Here is a 17,824-nt window from a genome sequence, read left to right as displayed (position 1 = left end):
CTAAGAATGAAAATATAAGCACCATACAGATAAGTGAATTTGTAATTTGACTTAACATGAAATATTGATTTTTATGGAGATCCATCAAAATGTTAATTTTTTTATTAGAGGGTTCACCTAATTACAATAGGACATACATCTTTGTATGGGTCTACTTAATTACTCTTACCATAAAAAATAATTTAAGTATTCCTATTAGCATGGCTCATTCCTTGTGATGATGGTTACTGCCCACAATTAAAAAAAATTACATTAATGCTAATATTCTAATTTTAGCCTACTTGTGGGAAGTATTACATTAATTCTAAAATGTTGATTCTAAACTGGTAGTAGGTTCATTGTCTTATATTTTTAGGTGAATCAGTGCATGCATATGTCTACATAAGTTTCTTCCCACTATATTAGTTTTCATGAAGCCTGTACATTCACAGGAAAATATCCTTCAATAATGTGCTTCTAATTAACAATATTATTAGTTAAGAGGCTGGAGCTCATGTTCAGTGTTCTTGCCACAATAAATGAAAATTTAAAATAAAAATTCTTTTAGTCAGAAAATCTAGAAGGATTTAGCCCCTTTGGACAAAAAGAGAAGCATGCTTCAAAACCCAGTCTTCACCACTATTGGGAAAAATCGGTGTCCTTTGTTCTTCTTTAAAAGTGCACACAGAGAATTAACTAGCCCAAATAGAAAACATTGAATTGATTTTTTTTTTAAATCTCCTGTAGCTTCAATAGTGGAACAGAAATGGTGGTGCCATATGCAGCCATGTCTTGAGGGAGAGGAATGTAAAGTTCTTCCAGATCGGAAAGGATGGAGCTGTTCCTCTGGGAATAAAGTGAAAACAACTAGGGTAAGTGGACAGCTAGCTTGGGAAAGCAAAAATGTCTCTGAATTCATAGACTGTGGACATGCACAGTAACATTGTTAAGTGATGGTTGTACAACGAAGAGTATAGTTTTCCATACTACACCCTTCCATTTTCTTCCTAATTCATTTTTTTCACAACACATTTTAATTTTACTCAGAATAGCATCTTCTGTAGATTGCCATCAACTGTCATGTTATTTAATGAATTAATGTTGCGTGTTCCCCTTCATGAGATACTGACAGTGATGAGAAACCCCCTGAAGATGCATGTTAAATGCTGAGAAGGTGACCCCAATCTTTTATTCTTCTAACGGACAGTAATTTGAATATATTCTGGGGGGGAAAATTTATTTTATACATGACTCGATACAATTTCCCAACTAAGAGTCTTTCATTTTTATGAAAGTAATTATTTTGATCTTCCTGATTTCTGGGTCAATAAATGGTTTTCTAATGGTTAACCTTGTAATGAGTTATGAAGAAGAGTTTCTAAATCTCAGGGCCAATATGAAAAGAATACTCTTCGGACAGTGATATATTTCAGCTTGCAATGATTGACTTCTGGGACATGGGAGAGAAGTGAAAATGGTTAGCTTTAAACTTTGATTTCCTAATTAGCTCCGTGGATATTCTGGATGGGCAGCATTTAAATTTTCTGTAGAATCAGCAAATGAAAGTTCTGTCTTGTTTTGCTATTTGCTTTGAGGGGAAAGCAGACTATTGATTAGAACTGGATAATTGGGGACTAGAATAGAATAATGATATAAGATTTTATTTTATAAAAAGTAACATAAGACCAGAGACGAGTTAACTTACCATACTGTTTCATAATGGCAGTTTTTTTTTTTTTAAACCTCTCTGGACATATTCAAGAGAATTATTTTTGAATCCTATCAGATATATAATTCAGTCTGTTGAATAACATGTTGATCACATTGGCTATTCAGACATACACAAAAGCAACTAAGTTTCTAATAGCAGAAATAATAACTTTATATTTTATCCTATTATTCATTACTCTCTTTGTTGGCTAAATGCTGACATACTTTTCCAAAACCCACAGAGTGCATGATCAGTTAATTAGAATAATTGTATTATTCAGTTAGCACATGATATAAACCATATTGATTTATTAAAAACAACCTTGGCAATATAAAATTCCCTTATAAGTTATTTATAGAATGAATATATTTCCTTTCCTAACACTATAAATTCTTAGTCCAAAATAGCACTCATGGAAATTCACTGAAGATCTGAGATTCTGAAGCAAATTAAAAAACAAAAACTACACTCTAAACTCTGTTTTTTATTACTTCAATGGACATGAGGAGGCTAACATTTATTGGATACTTAAAACATATGCCATAAACTGAACAAAGTACTTCATGTGAATGAGCTCATTTAATCCTCTTAACAGCCCAGTGAAGAAGATAATATTATTATCTCCTTTTTACAGATGAGTAAACCAAAGTTTCAAAACCTTCAGTGGCTTCCCAAGGTCATACAGCCAATGAACAAGGAAGCCAGGGTTCAAACCAAGCAGTGTTATTCCAGAACCCAATCTCTTAACTGCAGTTTAAACTAGATAATTTAACTTATTCTTAAGTAATAGTGAGGAAAGCTTCCTTTCATTCTATTCATATTAGGTAGACCTTTAAAGTTATCTTTAACTTTCTGGATCATTGAAATGAAAAGGTCAAAACCATGTGATCTAAATTCCCACAGTAAATTGTGTAAGAAGTGCTGCTTCCTTCCTTACTGTGCCATATTTTCAGGGTCCAAACTTAAAATTCAGTCTCTGCAGTGCTTCACATTTAAGTGCTTTTCATCATGTAATTAAACAAGATGGATGAGAGGCTGAGAACTTGTGAGAGAGGAAGACCATCATCTAGTTCCTCCCGTTCGTTTCCATTATAAAGTGTTGGGCCACACAGAGTAGATTGTATTTCCTCTTTCTCTTTTGCCCTGAAGAAGAGCTTTTAAGGGAAGGCCTCCCTGTAGATAATGTAGAAAGGGCTCATGCCACCAGAAGTATTTTTTTTTAATTTTTAATTTTTTATTAACATATAATGTATTATTAGCCCCAGGGGTACAGGTCTGTAACTCGTCAGGTTTACACATTTCACAACACTCACCATAGCACATACCCTCCCCAATGTCCATAACCCAACCACCCTCTTCCTACTCCCCCGACCCCCAACCAGAGGTATTTATTAAATCACTTTTAAGATTCCTTCCAACTCGGGGATGCCAGGGTGGCTCAGTTGGTTAAGCAGCTGCCTTTGGCTCAGGTCATGATCCCAGCATCCTGGGATCGAGTCCCACAACGGGCTCCTTGCTCTGCCTCTGCCTGCCATTCTGTCTGCCTGTGCTTGCTCTCTCTCCCTCTCTCTCTTTCTGATAAATAAATAAAATCTTTAAAAAAAATAAACACAAACATTCCTTCCAACTTGGAGTCTGTGATTCTCATTTAGAATAAGGAAAAATCATCTTATATAAGACCAGTGATCCTCGAAGACAAAGTTTCTTTAGTACAAAGTAAATTATTATCTCTTGTTTTCTTTACAAGAAAAAGATTGTTGGTGAGAAAGAAGGTATATAGAGATTTCCAACTGAAGGGACGTTATGGTATTCCAAATGGCTAGGCAAAATGATAAGCAATTTGTGAAGTGTTTTGAGTGTTTCAGGATGATAAGCAATTTCCCTGAGGCCTCAAAAAACAAAGTCTCCAAGGTCATCAGGTTATTACACTTCTGCTTTCTCCACTGAAATAGTACAAAAAGTATAGGAGATACAAATTTTTGAAATAGCTCTGGCTAGTATTACTTTGTACACCGCGGAAGTGTTGGACAGAGGTAGCTCCTGCCCCACATAAATAGCAGCAAAATAATCAAGAAGCATTCTGATCATTATTCGTTTCATTGGCATTATTGTTCCTTTGTCAGCCTTAAATAAGTTAGCTATAGTCGTGGCAAGCCAAGCAGCCACTGCAGCCCTGATTTGGCAGGTTCCAGCCACAAATGGGGAAAGTCCAGAAGTTAAGCATGAATAGATTACAAAGTAACCTAAGAGCTGCTCGAAGCCAAAAGCCAACTGAGTTTCTTATGCAAGATATGTTGGTCTTGTGGGATTATCACTGCAAGCAAAATGGCTCGAGAAATGATTAAAATTTGCAATAATGTACACCCTTCCTTTTAATTGCCCATATTCAATCTGGAGTGCTCCACTAAGTCGAATGTTAGAAAAAAAGCAGTCAGCCAAAAACAGCAATGAGACTTGCTTAGCCTCAGCAGAGATGTGGTGGTACTTTCCAGAATTGACTACAGATTATGGGCTGGGTGAATTCCTCATTTAAGACTAATTTGGAATTTACATTGTACTTCCTACTATAAATGTGAATTATATCCCCTTTCTGTCTTTGTACCAGATTCAAGAAGCTTATTATTCTGATCCCATTTTCTATTTGTCCCAACAAGGGAGAAAAGGCAAAGAATAAGACAGCCCTTGCTGGAATATCAGTATTTTGCACTCATGTTCTTCAGTGTCCCAAACATTTAATTGGGAGGGAAAGGAGGATGCAACATTTGTTTCCTGAACATTATTTCTTACCTTAAAGGTGGAAATTTAGGACTGGTTATGATCTCTGTAACCACCTATTGTATTACTTTTAAGAACTCCAAAGTTAAAGTCATGAAAGCCCTTTGATTTCAAACTCACTTTCAAAGATAAATAATAAAGAACTTTTCAAAGAGTCATTAATAAAAGAATATTCTTTCCAGTGTGAAAGAGCACATAATTATACGCTAATTATATAATATGAAAGTAGCAGGGGTGAAAGGTGCTATATAGAACTTGTAAGATTTGAGAAAAAAATCTTTGATAACATTGTTGGATCCTTAGCAAAAATAGACTCTGATTCATTTCTTTTAATGTTTTGATATTCTTTCTCTGTGAAACATCTCCTAAAGGAAGTCACATTTTGATTTTAGAATTCACAGCTCATGGCCATGGCTTTGGGTTCCAAACACCAATGGTCATTCAGTTCTTAAGTCTGGTTCTTCCCTAAAGAAAGATGACCTTCAGAGTATGCAAGAGTCTGTATTTTCATTAGATATTTCATCTCAATGAATCACATAGAGATGTGATTAGGTCTATTTACTTTTCATATACTTAAGACATTTTCTGGGTAATTTTTAACTAATTGGAAGTCTTTCATCTTTACTAATTTACTTAAAGTGCCTCAAGCAGATTAGAACTCTATTTTTCTAAAATCTCTTCAAGTCTAAGTGGATTTTAAGTGCATAAAATATGATTTCATTTTAGTGAATAATACAAAGAAAATCAACAGGTATTAAGAATTTCCTATGCATAAACATCCTGTAATAACAAAGCTCTTATTATAATCAAAGCGACAAAAGCATATATGAAGGCATTTACTTAGCTTGTAGAAAGTGTATTGCAGGTATTATCTTATTTAATTTCCAAAACCACAGTAGGCACTAATGAGAGTACAAAGATGTATGGCATGGTCCCTGCCAAGCAGGCATATGCCCTAGAGTGGGGGAATGAACACTGTACAGTTGCACTATTCTTGTTATCCATATGCAGTCCACTGACAACACTGGAATCATGGATAAGTATAAGAGTAACATTGTTATAATAATGGGGATAGTATAAACCTTTAGCTCAGCCTCCTCATCTGCAAAATAAATGAGGAGATTGAGTTAGATTCAATTTTGAGTTCCTTTAACCAGGATTTATTTTCTGGTTCCACGTGCCAAGGACATTTTTAACTTCCTTTCCAGCTAAATTTATATGACACTAATAACTGGCTAATCTTAGAAGATAGATTAAGTATTTGGGTTTTTACTCCTTTCCCTGTAAGGGAGAAAAGAAACAGCATTTTAGGATGCTTTACTGATTAAAGCCTCAAGGCATCCTCTTCCAGATGCTGCTGGATTTTATACTAAAACTCAGTGACTGTTCTGTGATGGAGTGCGGGGTGGACCTGAACACTGTCCAGGGGCACTATACCAACCCCAAGGCAAAAAAAAAAAAAAAAAAAGCCCCAAAATAAAACAAATAAAACAAAAAACACGGAGCAAGAGGAAAAAGTTCATTTTCTCACCTTAAGATGGTGCAATTTGTGTGAATTCTTCAACCATAGCGCTCTCTCTTGCCTTGGAAATTTAATCACAGACTCAGGATAGTATAGTTCTTTCCTGATCAGCCCTTTCTTAACAGACAAATTCACCATTCATTTGTCTTCATCTCACCTCTGGTCAAGCCCTAAATTGCCTCCTGGTCCACAGCACAGAGTACAGTGACCTTTTTGACCCTTGTTTTCCAATTATTTTGACAGTACTTGCAGTAAGAAATATATCTTATAGTGTGATCCAATGTGCATACACAGACACATATACATCCCTCACTAAAATTAAAATTCTAATTTTTTTTTGTTTTATTTCCTTCTTTCTTACCTATCTCAACCCCATAAACTAATTTCATGACCTGCCTCTGTGTTACAACGTGCATTTTGAAAACCAGTACTTTAGGCAGTGGTAGCCAGCCGCCACTAGCTTGCAGAGATATAATCTACTGATTACACCGTTTTCAAATCAATTTACCTCTTACATTTTTAATATTTTTTTTCTATGTTTTGGGGTAAAAAAACTTCTATCATTTTGTAAAATATAGATTTCATTGGAAAGAATGAGTATACTGTGTACATTTATTCATTCAACAAGTATTTATTGTCTGTTGTGTTGTGAGGTGCTATTCTAGGTTTTACAACACAGCATGAAGAAAACTCCAAGATGGGGATCCATGCCCTCATCGATTATATATCCTCATAGCGTGTATTGGTTTTTGCTTGCTGCCTTTGCAAATTCTGGGATTTACCGTTACATTCATTCATTCTCTGTAGGTAAGACTGGGCCCCAGCCTGGCTCCATGTCCCTCCGCTCTGGGTTTCACAAGGTTGAAAATATGGGGTGTTTCATCTTTTCACAGCAGGGCTGTGTTTTTCTTGCTGGAGGCTGTACAGGGAGAATTTGCTTCTAAATTCATTCAGGGTGTTGACAGAATTCTATCCCTTGTAAGAGCAGGAATGAGATTTCTATTTTTCTGGTAGCTATCATCCAGGAGCCTCTCGCACCTCCGTCAGAATGTCTGCTCTCCTGTTCACCCTCATTCCTTTTCAAGCTGGCCGTGACATGTGGAATCTTTCCCATGCCTTGGATCTCTCTGCCCTTGTACGTGCTCTCTTCTGCCTTACTCTTCTGCTTCTGAGGGCCAGGTGATCGTCTTATGTGAAAGTCAGCCAGTGAGCAACTTTCATGACTTTGCAAAGTCCTTTCACAACAGTATTGAGGTTAGTGTTTATTTCAGTAATGGGACAGAAGTCTCTAGAATTCTACCTATCACACAGAGGGAGACAAAAATAAGTGGGTGAAGTAGATAGTATGGTAGATGATGATAGGTGTTATGGAAGAAAGGAAAGGCTGAGGGAAATGGAGAGTGCTGAGCAAGGGAGCTTGCATATTTGCCTGAGGTTTTGCAGGAGGTAGGGGATGAGGCACATGGCCACCTAGAAGACAGGCTTTCCAGATAAAGGGAAGAATAGATACAAAGGACCTATCCAGGAGCTGTTGTGGGAATCCCACATTCACAGGACAGCAATGATGCTGGTGTGGCTGGTGTGGAATGAGCAAGGGCAACTAGTTGAATTTACAATTGGAAGGGTCAGAGGAGGCATATCACAACTGACTTAAATTTTTGTCCTGAGTACATAGAAGAATGAAGTTTCCAGTAGGCAAAATGGAGACAACTGTGGGAAAAGTATGGGAAAAGTATGTCTTATGTATTGCATTAATATCCACTAAGTCTAAGTCCTTTTTTTTTTTTTTAAAGATTTTATTTATTTATTTGGCAGACAGAGATCACAAGTAGCCAGAGAAGCAGATAGAGAGGGGGGACCCTGGTGAGCAGAGAGCCTGATGCAGGGCTTGATCCCAGGACTCTGAGATCATGACCTGAGCCCACGGCAGAGGCCTAACCCACTGAGCCACCCACGCACCCTAGGTCTAGGTTCTTTAATGGAAAATTAAATGCAGTAAAATGTCTTGAACTTCATGTTTATTAAGAGTAAGTAAAAAGTTTTTACTGTAGTAACAAAGGTAGATTTGAGTGACACTGATATTAGAAAAGATTTTAAATCTCAAATGGTAGGGACACTTGGAAAAGCATTTAAGGCACTATATAATTACTATGATAACATCAAGATTTTTTTTAAAGATTATCTCAACTAGATAATGAGCTCATAGGTAGGTAGGTAGAATAGGTTTCCACGCAGTAGCACTAGTAAAAGTAACATTTAAACCTGGTGTTTCAAATGTAAGAGCTGCTTACTTAATAATTTAATGGGGCCAGGAGTGTCTCCCTTGGTATTTCTTTAGAGAGTTATTGGAAATTAAAGTGAAGACTTAAAAAAATATATCAACAAGACTATGTTTCCAAAACCTGGCCTATAGTTTTACAATTAAAATGAAAAATGGGCAACATACATGTACTTTGAAGTTCCTTTAAGTGCTTCTATAGTTTCTGAGCCAGGTGTTTATTTCTAGGAATTATTATGAATATTGTGATTATAATCTTCTAATTAGTTGTGAATGTTCACATGTTGTAATAGAATCTAGTTTGGGGATGGCAGAACTTCATTAGCAACTGTGAGGTACATCTTTAGGCTCTTGCTTATGTCTTGGGAATTAAGTGGGGAGGTAACATCTCTTTTTTTTATCTGAGGGCTGAGGATTAAAATTATGTTAGGGATATATTTTTAACCTCGCAGAGCTTGATATTTGTTCAGAGGTAACTATTCTTAGGAGCAACAATACTCTCATCTGTTTTTGGTCATCTGGCGTGCCTTAATAAAAGAACAATACCTCATGAGACTTGAAGAGGATAATGGAAAGTTCAAGGAACCTTAGCGGGTGGAGGTTCTATGTCTTCTCTTCCTATGGTTTGGAGAGGATAATGGAAAGTTGAAGGAAACCTAGCTGGTGGTGGTTCTATGCCTTCTCCTCTTCCTATGGTGAGTGACAGTCCTATGAAGAACTATCAGTAATCTTCCCTCATGGTTCTTTATCTCCTCTATCCTTCATACATTTTCTATGGAATCTAAAACTCATACTGATTTCAGATCCAATTTCATTTTCTTACTATAGACAACAGGATGAAAGTATAGCTGAAAAATAAAAGATAATTTTCCCACAGACTCAGAATTCCAAATGCTTTATGAATGGTGCTGAGATTGTATAGGGAAATAAAGCTGGGGCCTAATTCCCAGCTCTCTCTATGATGAGAGTGAATCCCACCTCCTTGTTGTGCAATCCACCGCTGAATAATGGAGAGTTGGTTGTGAGGTGTGTGTAATACAAAAAGCAGAGTCAAGCTTCACTCTTTCATGGTCAGACCTCATTCATGGTCAGTACCCTCATGGGGTACTCAGTAAAGTTCTTGATGCCAACTTTTAGTGGGCTAGGAAAAAATAAGAGGCCATTCTAAAGAACTTTGTGGATATTTACCTCAAATAATAGAAGCACTAGGAGTAACATGTTTTAAATTATTTGAAGATCTATCATATTAAAGAAAAAATTAGACTTGTTCTTTGTGGCCACAAGGAATACAATTAAGGGCAAGGAATAACTCCTGTGGTGTCAGCTGTAGGTGATGCTAAATGGGTTGCCTTGGGAAATAGTACATTCCTCATTTGTGGAGTCCTCAATTTATGACTTAAAGGATATGCAGAAATTCAGAGTTGGCTAGTTCACTTTACCATAACAAAACAACAGCTTGTACAAAGGCACAGAGGTATAGAAGAGCCTGTCTTGGCTCGTGGAATAGAAATCAGTTCATGGGGTAAACATGTATCTGGGGAGTGATGGCCACTGAGTTTAACAGTCTTCTAAATGCCATGCTAAAAGATTTGGATGTTATTCATTATTCTCTAAGAAATTATAAACCACTGAAGAACCTTGAGAGAAAAGGGTCTGATTCACACTTCAGAAAATCTATTTGTCTGCCATGTGTCAACTGCAAGGAGTTGAGAAGAATGTGAGAAAACAGGCCTGAATGAAGATAGGAAAGTGACACCCTGAAAGTGGAATCAATAGGGTTTGGTAATTCATTAACTATAAGAATTCTGTAAAAGGGAAAATTTCCCAAAGACTTCTACTTTTGGCCTAGCCTTTATGGTGATATTAATATTGATAAGGACATAATGAGATAAAGATATCTAGTGGACAGTTTAATATACAGTCCTAGAGATGAAGACTGAAGTTTGGGAATTGTTATCCCCTAGATGATGGGGAACTGATGGAGAAGGCTGTCTTAGAAGGAGTATGTTGAAAGAGAAGAGGACCAAATACATTTTAGCAGGTAATGTACAAGAAGGTGTGAGCTGAGGAACAAGAGATGTGCAGAGTGACTGGAAAACTAAAAGAACGCAGAGTTTGAGCAAACGCAGAAAGAGAGTTCCAAGGACCTGTGCTATTGATTGATATAACAAATACATAGAACCTACCAGATAAAGTGGAATTTAACTTCTTTCTGAGCATGACATTTGTAAAAAATATTAGAAGTTCACACTCCATTAGTTGAATATGATTTACTTTCATATTCTTAAAACTTGCCTCCTTGTTGGATGGTGTCATTGGGAACACATTGAAAATACTGTACAATGTGCATCTCTTTAAAGTAAAATGCAGTATAAGAGACATTTAAAAAATAAGAATAGCATGCCTGAGCAGCTCAGTCATTTAAGCTTCTGACTCTTGGTTTTGGCTCAGTGATGATCTTAGGGTCCTGAGATCAAGCCCTGTGTGGGGGGCTCTACGCTCAATGGGTAGTCTGCTTCAGATTCTCTCTCCCTCTGCCCCCCTTGCTTTTGTTCTCCCTCACTCTAAAATAAATCTTTAAATAAAACAAGAATATAGTAGAATTAACAAGCTCCATTCTAGGGGAGCTTGTCTATTCAATATGTGTTCATTTACTCTAAAGATAAATTGCATGTCTGATATGTAGTCATGTGCTTGATGTTGTGGTAGGCTTCAGGTAGACAAATTTTAAAAAATCATGGCCCTTTGATGTCTACGAGTTCATAGTCAAGTAGACACAAAGTCAGTAAATCACTGTCATGTACAGAAGTGGTAGAACAGAGATGTGTACTGGTGTCATAAGAGTACATTGACAGTTTAATACTGCATGGTCCACAGCCCTCCTAAAACTCAACGATAACAGATTTTGATGCCATTCAAAGGCAATTTACTCAATTTGTCTCTTTAATATATAGTAACTAAAGACTGAACTGAATTGTATCTGAGGGTATACTATCATAAGAAAACAAAGCTTTTTGGATTAGACTTTTAAGTCATTTTAAAGTCTTCTACCAGTTACAAAATGGGAGAGGGAAAGAAGGATTTTATGTAGGGGCCACAGCAATAACTACTTAAATGAAAAATACTTTAAAATTGTGGCCATCAAATAAGAATACTGGAACCTTACAACATTGTTCAAATTTATTAATGCTTTAAGCTTATAAAACACTTCCAAAGGGCACCTGGGTGGCTCAGTGGGTTAAGCCACTGCCTTCGGCTCAGGTCATGATCTCAGGGTCCTGGGATCGAGTCCCTCATCGGGCTCTCTGCGAGGCAGGGAGCCTGCTTCCCTCTCTCTCTCTCTCTCTCTCTCTCACCTCTCCGTCTACTTGTGATCTCTCTTTGTCAAATAAATAAATAAAATCTTTAAAAAGAATACTTCCAAAAATCATTAATGTATATTAAAAATTAGTCCCTCATTTGAAAAGGTATAAAACTCACATTCCCAAATTAAAACAAAGAAGAATTTATACTAAACATTTTATACTAAAACAGGGAATTCCATTTCTAATGATGTTTAATACTGAACTTGTTAAAGATCAGAGTTACTTAGCTGTTGAATGTACTCTCAGCTCTTGTGATTCAGTATTATTGGGTCTTGCTCCTATATTAAGCAACTGTGTTGGCTTTCCATGATTTATGGTGGGATTAGCCCGAAGTCAATAAAGGGCTATTCTGTTGAGGTTCTACTTACTGTTGACTACTCTATCTTTTATTGCTTATTCTCTTCTGGTGGCAAACATATTTACCTTCACTTTGAATCTCTTAGTTTTCTTTTAACAGGACTGGGAAGAGAACAGGAGTGAGAGACAAACTTGGTAATACCAGACAGTGTAAATTCATTTTCAAAGGATATTTGAAAATAATTGAAAACAATCTCTACTTTGCAACTTTAAAATAACCTATTCTTGAAAGGACTGTTGGAATACTTGTAGGGAGAGTTGATCTGGTCAGACTGTTTCTAGGATTCATATACCCAGATGCTTTTATTTTATCTTGAAAGAAATAAAATTGAACATTCTCCACAGACACTTTGGCTGATAGTCAGAAAAATTTAAACAGGTATCATGATTAGAAATCTCAGCCTCCAACTTCAATTACAACATATGATTGATTTGTGAGATTACTGAAGGCAAATGTCTGGCAGAGAGTCAACGACTGTTTGAGATTAAATTTCACAAGTGAAATCAACTTGTTGAGAGCACCCTTGCATATATAACATAGATGTGAACTATTTGCCTCCACATTTTAACTTTGAGAATATCTTATAGGAGCGTAAGGTTTAAGATGAAAGCTGTTAATGTTAACTTTTGACCAGTTGACATTTCGCCTATATAGTGAAGTTCTATCACATTGCTATTTGATACAAAAAGTGTCATAGCATGAAGGGGAAGTATTCCTATCAGTGGACTAAGAAAATCTAGAGTAGAATTATTTTTGGTAGTACCAGGAAACTCTCACAAAGGGTTCAGCCTTCTGAAGTTACTGAGATTCCAAAAAGATAAAGACACTGTCAGGATGGAACAGGTGATTTTCCACTCACCATAGTCACTCGTGGTTGCTGTGCAGTGATGTCAAGTTCCCCCATGCTTCATAAACCTACTACCATCCTTTGATTTCTTCTTCACTGGGGTTCTCTTAGCCTCATCCTCACAAATGTATACCAACTCTGTCTCATGATGAATGTTTACAGAGCATGTTGTACTCTTCCAGAGTGCAGCTGGGTGAGTTCTGCTAAAATGAGGACAGGGTATTGATGGTGCCATCCAGTGCTTATGCATAATTAGATATATGTCACTCCTGTTGAGTCTTGCCAATGATTTCACATATCTTTTATTTTGGAATAGGAATACTGGATTTTCCATAGCATTTCCCTTTTCTCTTGTTATCTAGTGCAAAATAGGAGCTCTATAAACCAATCATGAAAATAGACTAATCTCTGTTCAAAATGCAGATGTCAACTACCTCTTAGTAGGTTTTATAAGAGGAATGGTCATCTTAGGATCTCAAGTTTCACTAGAGAGCAATTTAACAAGTATTATAGCTGTTGCTTAGTCATCAGATAAACTTGTTTATTCTCAAGGTGGTAAAGTATAAGAATTGTATGTTCAGAAAGTCAAAGTGAAGGACAAGGAATTAGTTGGTGTGACAGGTAATCTTGTCTGTCAACTTGTCTGGGCCACAGTGCTCAGATATTTGGTCAAACATTATTCTAGATATTTCTGTGACAGTGTTTTTAGATGTGATTTACATTTAAATTAGTGAAATTTGAGTAAAGCAGGTTGTCCTTCATAAGGTGGGTGGACATTGTCCAATCAAAGTCCTGAATAGAACAAAAGTCTGACCTCCTACATCCTAATACACTTGGGAATTTTATTTGCAACAGTATTAAAAAATGGAAAGAAAATATAAAAGATAGCAATTATCTTGATAGTACCTGTCTTTGGATGAGTGACAACTTTTGCCAGGTACTATGCTATATCATCTCAACAAAATATTTCTAATCATTATCACACTATTAAAAGCCTTATTATTCCTTAGTACAGATGAGAAAAAGAGGTTTAAGGAAATTAACTTTCCTGAAGCTACATAATTAGTAAGTGACAAAGGTCAAGCACAAATCTGATTTCAAAGTGTATACTCTTTCTAATGAAATATATTGTTTCAGAAGAAGTGGAAAATCTCTAGGTGCCATGTAACCATTACAGTGTAAATGTATCTTCTGTAATATTTTCTCAGAAAGTTCTTTTTTTTTTTTAAAGATTTTATTTATTTATTTGACAGACAGAGATCACAAGTAGACAGAGAGACAGGCAGAGAGAGAGGAAGGAAGGCAGGCTCCCCGCTGAGCAGAGAGCCCGATGCGGGGCTAGATCCCAGGACCCTGGGATCATGACCCAAGCCAAAGGCAGAGGCTTTAACCCACTGAGCCACCCAGGTGCCCCTCTCAGAAAGTTCTAATACTGACATGTTATTTGTTCTTCAAGTGTTATGGCTGCATAGTTGATGTTCTTAGAAGAAATAACTATGTTCAATGCTACATGCATCTATAATTATCCATGTACAGTTACAAGGGCTAAAGAACTAGGGCCACCAAAAAAAGGTTAGATATTTCTATAGTTAAAAGTCAAGTAAGCTGATGGTAGTAGTTTTCACAAGGTATTATATGAGAAATTCTGGGGGAAACAATACCACTCATCAAAAGCCATCTGTTATACACATTCATAGGGAAGAACTTTCGTACTAAGATAAAAACAAGGAGAAAAGTCTTATGTATCTGATGAAGCATAGACCTCTTGAAGAAGACAGGGATGTAGAATTATAACCATTGCACCAATATTAAAGTGAGAATCTCTGGAGACTTGAAATGCACTGTAAATCACTAAAGTAACCTTTTCTCTAGGACTTTGAATTGCCAACTGTTGTATTTGCTTAATGGATGGTATAGACAAAATTTATAATCATAATTCATTGAATCTGTTTTAGGGACCCATATAATAACTTCTTTTGATCAGATTTCTAAGTTAAACATTTGAGTAGATTCCTGTGAATTACAGAATTTTACAGTGCTGTTTATAAACTATTTCCTAAAATTTTAGGTATTGTACTTCATTTTGATATTGCTTTGATAAAGATTTTTTTTTCAGTTATCAAAATAATGTTGAATAACTTCTATATGTTAGGGTGTATACTAAACCCTGGTGATACATATATCAGTAAGACAGTCTTTGCCCAAGAGATGTTCCCACTTGTGATCTGATGGGATGAACTCTGTATTAGAGTAGGCTAAAAATATAAACAGATAAATAAACAAACTTCAGCTATCAGTAATTTAAAACAACAAAGATTTATGTCTTACTCAGGCTATATCCTCATCAAAGTGTCAATTCTGGGTCTTCCTCTTACCATAACCAAGACTGAAGTGCAGTGAAAGATAATTCTGGAGGGGTTTGCACTAGCTATTATATAATCAGTCCCCAAACAACAAATATGACCATAATTCTTGGTCAAAACTATTATGGATACACCCGACTGCAGTGGGTTCAAAAGTAGACTCTTTCTTTAGGGGTTCTGGCTCAAGATGAAATAGGAATATCCTTCACGGACACATCAAGTCTGTGGCTATATATGGTACAGCTTCTTTTTTAAATGTCTTATTTAAATTCAATTTAATTAGCATATACTCTATTCTTAGTTTCAGAGGTAGAATGTAGTGATTTATCAGTTGCATTCAATACCCAGTGCTTGTTACTTGAAGTGTTTTCCTTAATGCCCATCATATACTTATCCCATCCCCACCACTTCCCCTCCAGCAACCCTCAGGTTTCCTATAGTTAAGAGTCTCTTGTGATTTGCCTTCCTCTCTGTTTTCATCTTATTTTTTATGGAATAGTTTTTTAAACAAAACCTCAAGGCTGGCTTAGCAACTCCTACATGTTAAAGTGGGTAGGGGAAACTGGGACACAATCTCACTATAAACCCCACTCCTGGCGGAGCAACCCACAATGGGGAGAGAACGCAAAGCCTAATATCCTCCAGAAGGGAGTTTTTACACATGTCAGGAGCCCCAGCTTTTGCCGTAGCTGACCAGGGGATACTTCCTGATTGCCAGGCTCTGGCATGGTGGAGGCTCCTGGGTCCCATGGAACTATAACAATCAGACAGTTCTTGGCAAGCAACCACTCCCAGGGCATTGAACTGATAGCAGATGGAAACACATCCTCTTTCTGTGAAAGAGGTCTATTTGCTTTATCTAGGAGTTTTGGCCTGAGGGATGGGCCTATGAAAGTGCTCTCAGGGAATGGAAGCTGGTGGGTACAATCTTTATACTCTTCCTCTGCTTCATTTCAGCTCACTGTGATCTCTCAGAAAGGAGTTTATACACTTGTCCGAAGTCCTCATTTTTGTGATGGCCAGGCAACCTCCAGATTGCTTGGCTACAGTGGGCAACAAGGTTTATACTTGTGGCACACAAGACTGTATATATTTGCATACTCTAAAATCTGCTGCTTGAGGATATGGCTTATAATCAGCCCGAATCTAGATATTATCCCCTTGGGACACTGATATGTTGTAGCACACCCTTAAATACTGGGAGGTAATAAAAATAAAGTAGGCTGCTTGGACAATCACATAGTTCTGAGAGACAATTGAGAGTTATGGCAGTGTTGAGCAATAAGGCTCATTTCCTACACAAGGCCACTCCTTCCAGATTATGAGAGGTGGTTGTTTCAGCTAATATACAGACACCAACACAGGGAGTCAAACAAAATGAAGAAATGAAGGAGTATATTCCAAACAAAAGAATATGATAAAAGCTTTAGAAAAAAAGTTAATGAAATGGAGGTAAGTTATATAATAAAATATTCAAAATAATAGTATAAAAATACTATTTGGTATAGAGATACCAAACTCAAGACAAGATACCAACTTGAGACATTGTGAACTTCAACAAAGAGTTAGAAAATATAAGAAGGTACCAAAGGGACATCATGGAACTGAAGAATATAATATTTTAAGTGAAAAATACACTATTGGGATTGAACAGCAGAATAGAGGAAGCAGAAGACAAATCAATGAACTCCAAATCAGGGCAGTGGGACACATCCAATCAGAGCAGCAACAAGAAAGAAAATAAGAGACTGATGGAACAACATCAAGTGGACTAACATTTCCATTACAGGGGTACCCAAGGAGAAGTGAGGAGAGATGGGAGAAGAAAGCCTCTTTGAAGAAATAATGGCTAAATACTTTTCTAACCTGAGGAAGGAAACCTTTATCTAGAAAGCCCAGAAGTTTCCTAATAAGATAAAAGGACCTAACCCAAACACATTCTATTTAAAATGTAAAAAAATTAAAGGCAAGGAGATAATCTTAATAGAAACAAGAGAAAAATAACTTGTTTTGTACAGGGAACCCCCATAAAACTATCAGTCAAATTTTCAGCAGAAACTGCAAGCCAGAGGGAGTGGCTTAACATAATCAAAGTGCCAAAAGGTGAAGAAACAACAAAAATCTCTGCCAACCAAGAATACTCTACCCAGCAATCATTCAGAATTGAGACAATTCAAAGAGTGATAAAATTTTCCAGACAAGCAAAAACTAATGGAGTTTATCATCACCAAACTGGCTCTTGAAAAAAAATGTTAAAAAGACTTCCTTAAGTTGAAAAGGAAGGGCACTAACTAGGAACAAGAAAAAATATAAAAGTATAAATCTCTGGTAAAGGTAAATATAAAGAAAAGGCAGTGCATTAGTCACTTATAAAGCTAGTATGAAGGGTAAAAGACAAAGCAGTAAAAATAACTACAATACTTAGTTAAGGAACACACAAGATGCAAAATGTGACCTCAAAAACACGGAACAGGTGGGAGAGTAAAAATGTAGAGCTTTAGATAAGCTTATAATAACTTCAGTACAAACATAAAATAGACTGTTGGAAGTCTCATGGTAACCACAAAATTAAAAAAGGTATAAATGTACCACTCAATAAAGTCACCAAATTGCAAAGGAAGAGAAC

General features: G+C 36.5%; 1 protein-coding gene across 5 annotated transcripts in view; it reads left to right on the top strand.

The window, feature by feature from the left end:
- Positions 1-17,824, top strand: part of TAFA2 (TAFA chemokine like family member 2) — a 483,266-nt gene that overhangs the window by 426,459 nt on the left and 38,983 nt on the right. For all 5 annotated transcript variants that reach the window (XM_082742525.1, XM_082742527.1, XM_082742528.1 and 2 more), the window contains exon 4: positions 727-851. In XM_082742525.1, coding sequence (XP_082598651.1) covers positions 727-851 — 125 coding nt within the window. The remainder of the gene's footprint in view (positions 1-726; positions 852-17,824) is intronic.

Source organism: Mustela nivalis, assembly GCF_964662115.1.
Source record: "Mustela nivalis genome assembly, chromosome: 7".
NCBI lineage: Eukaryota > Metazoa > Chordata > Mammalia > Carnivora > Mustelidae > Mustela > Mustela nivalis.
The sequence above is the reverse complement of the archived record's forward strand: the minus strand, read 5'-3'. Positions and strand labels throughout refer to the sequence as shown.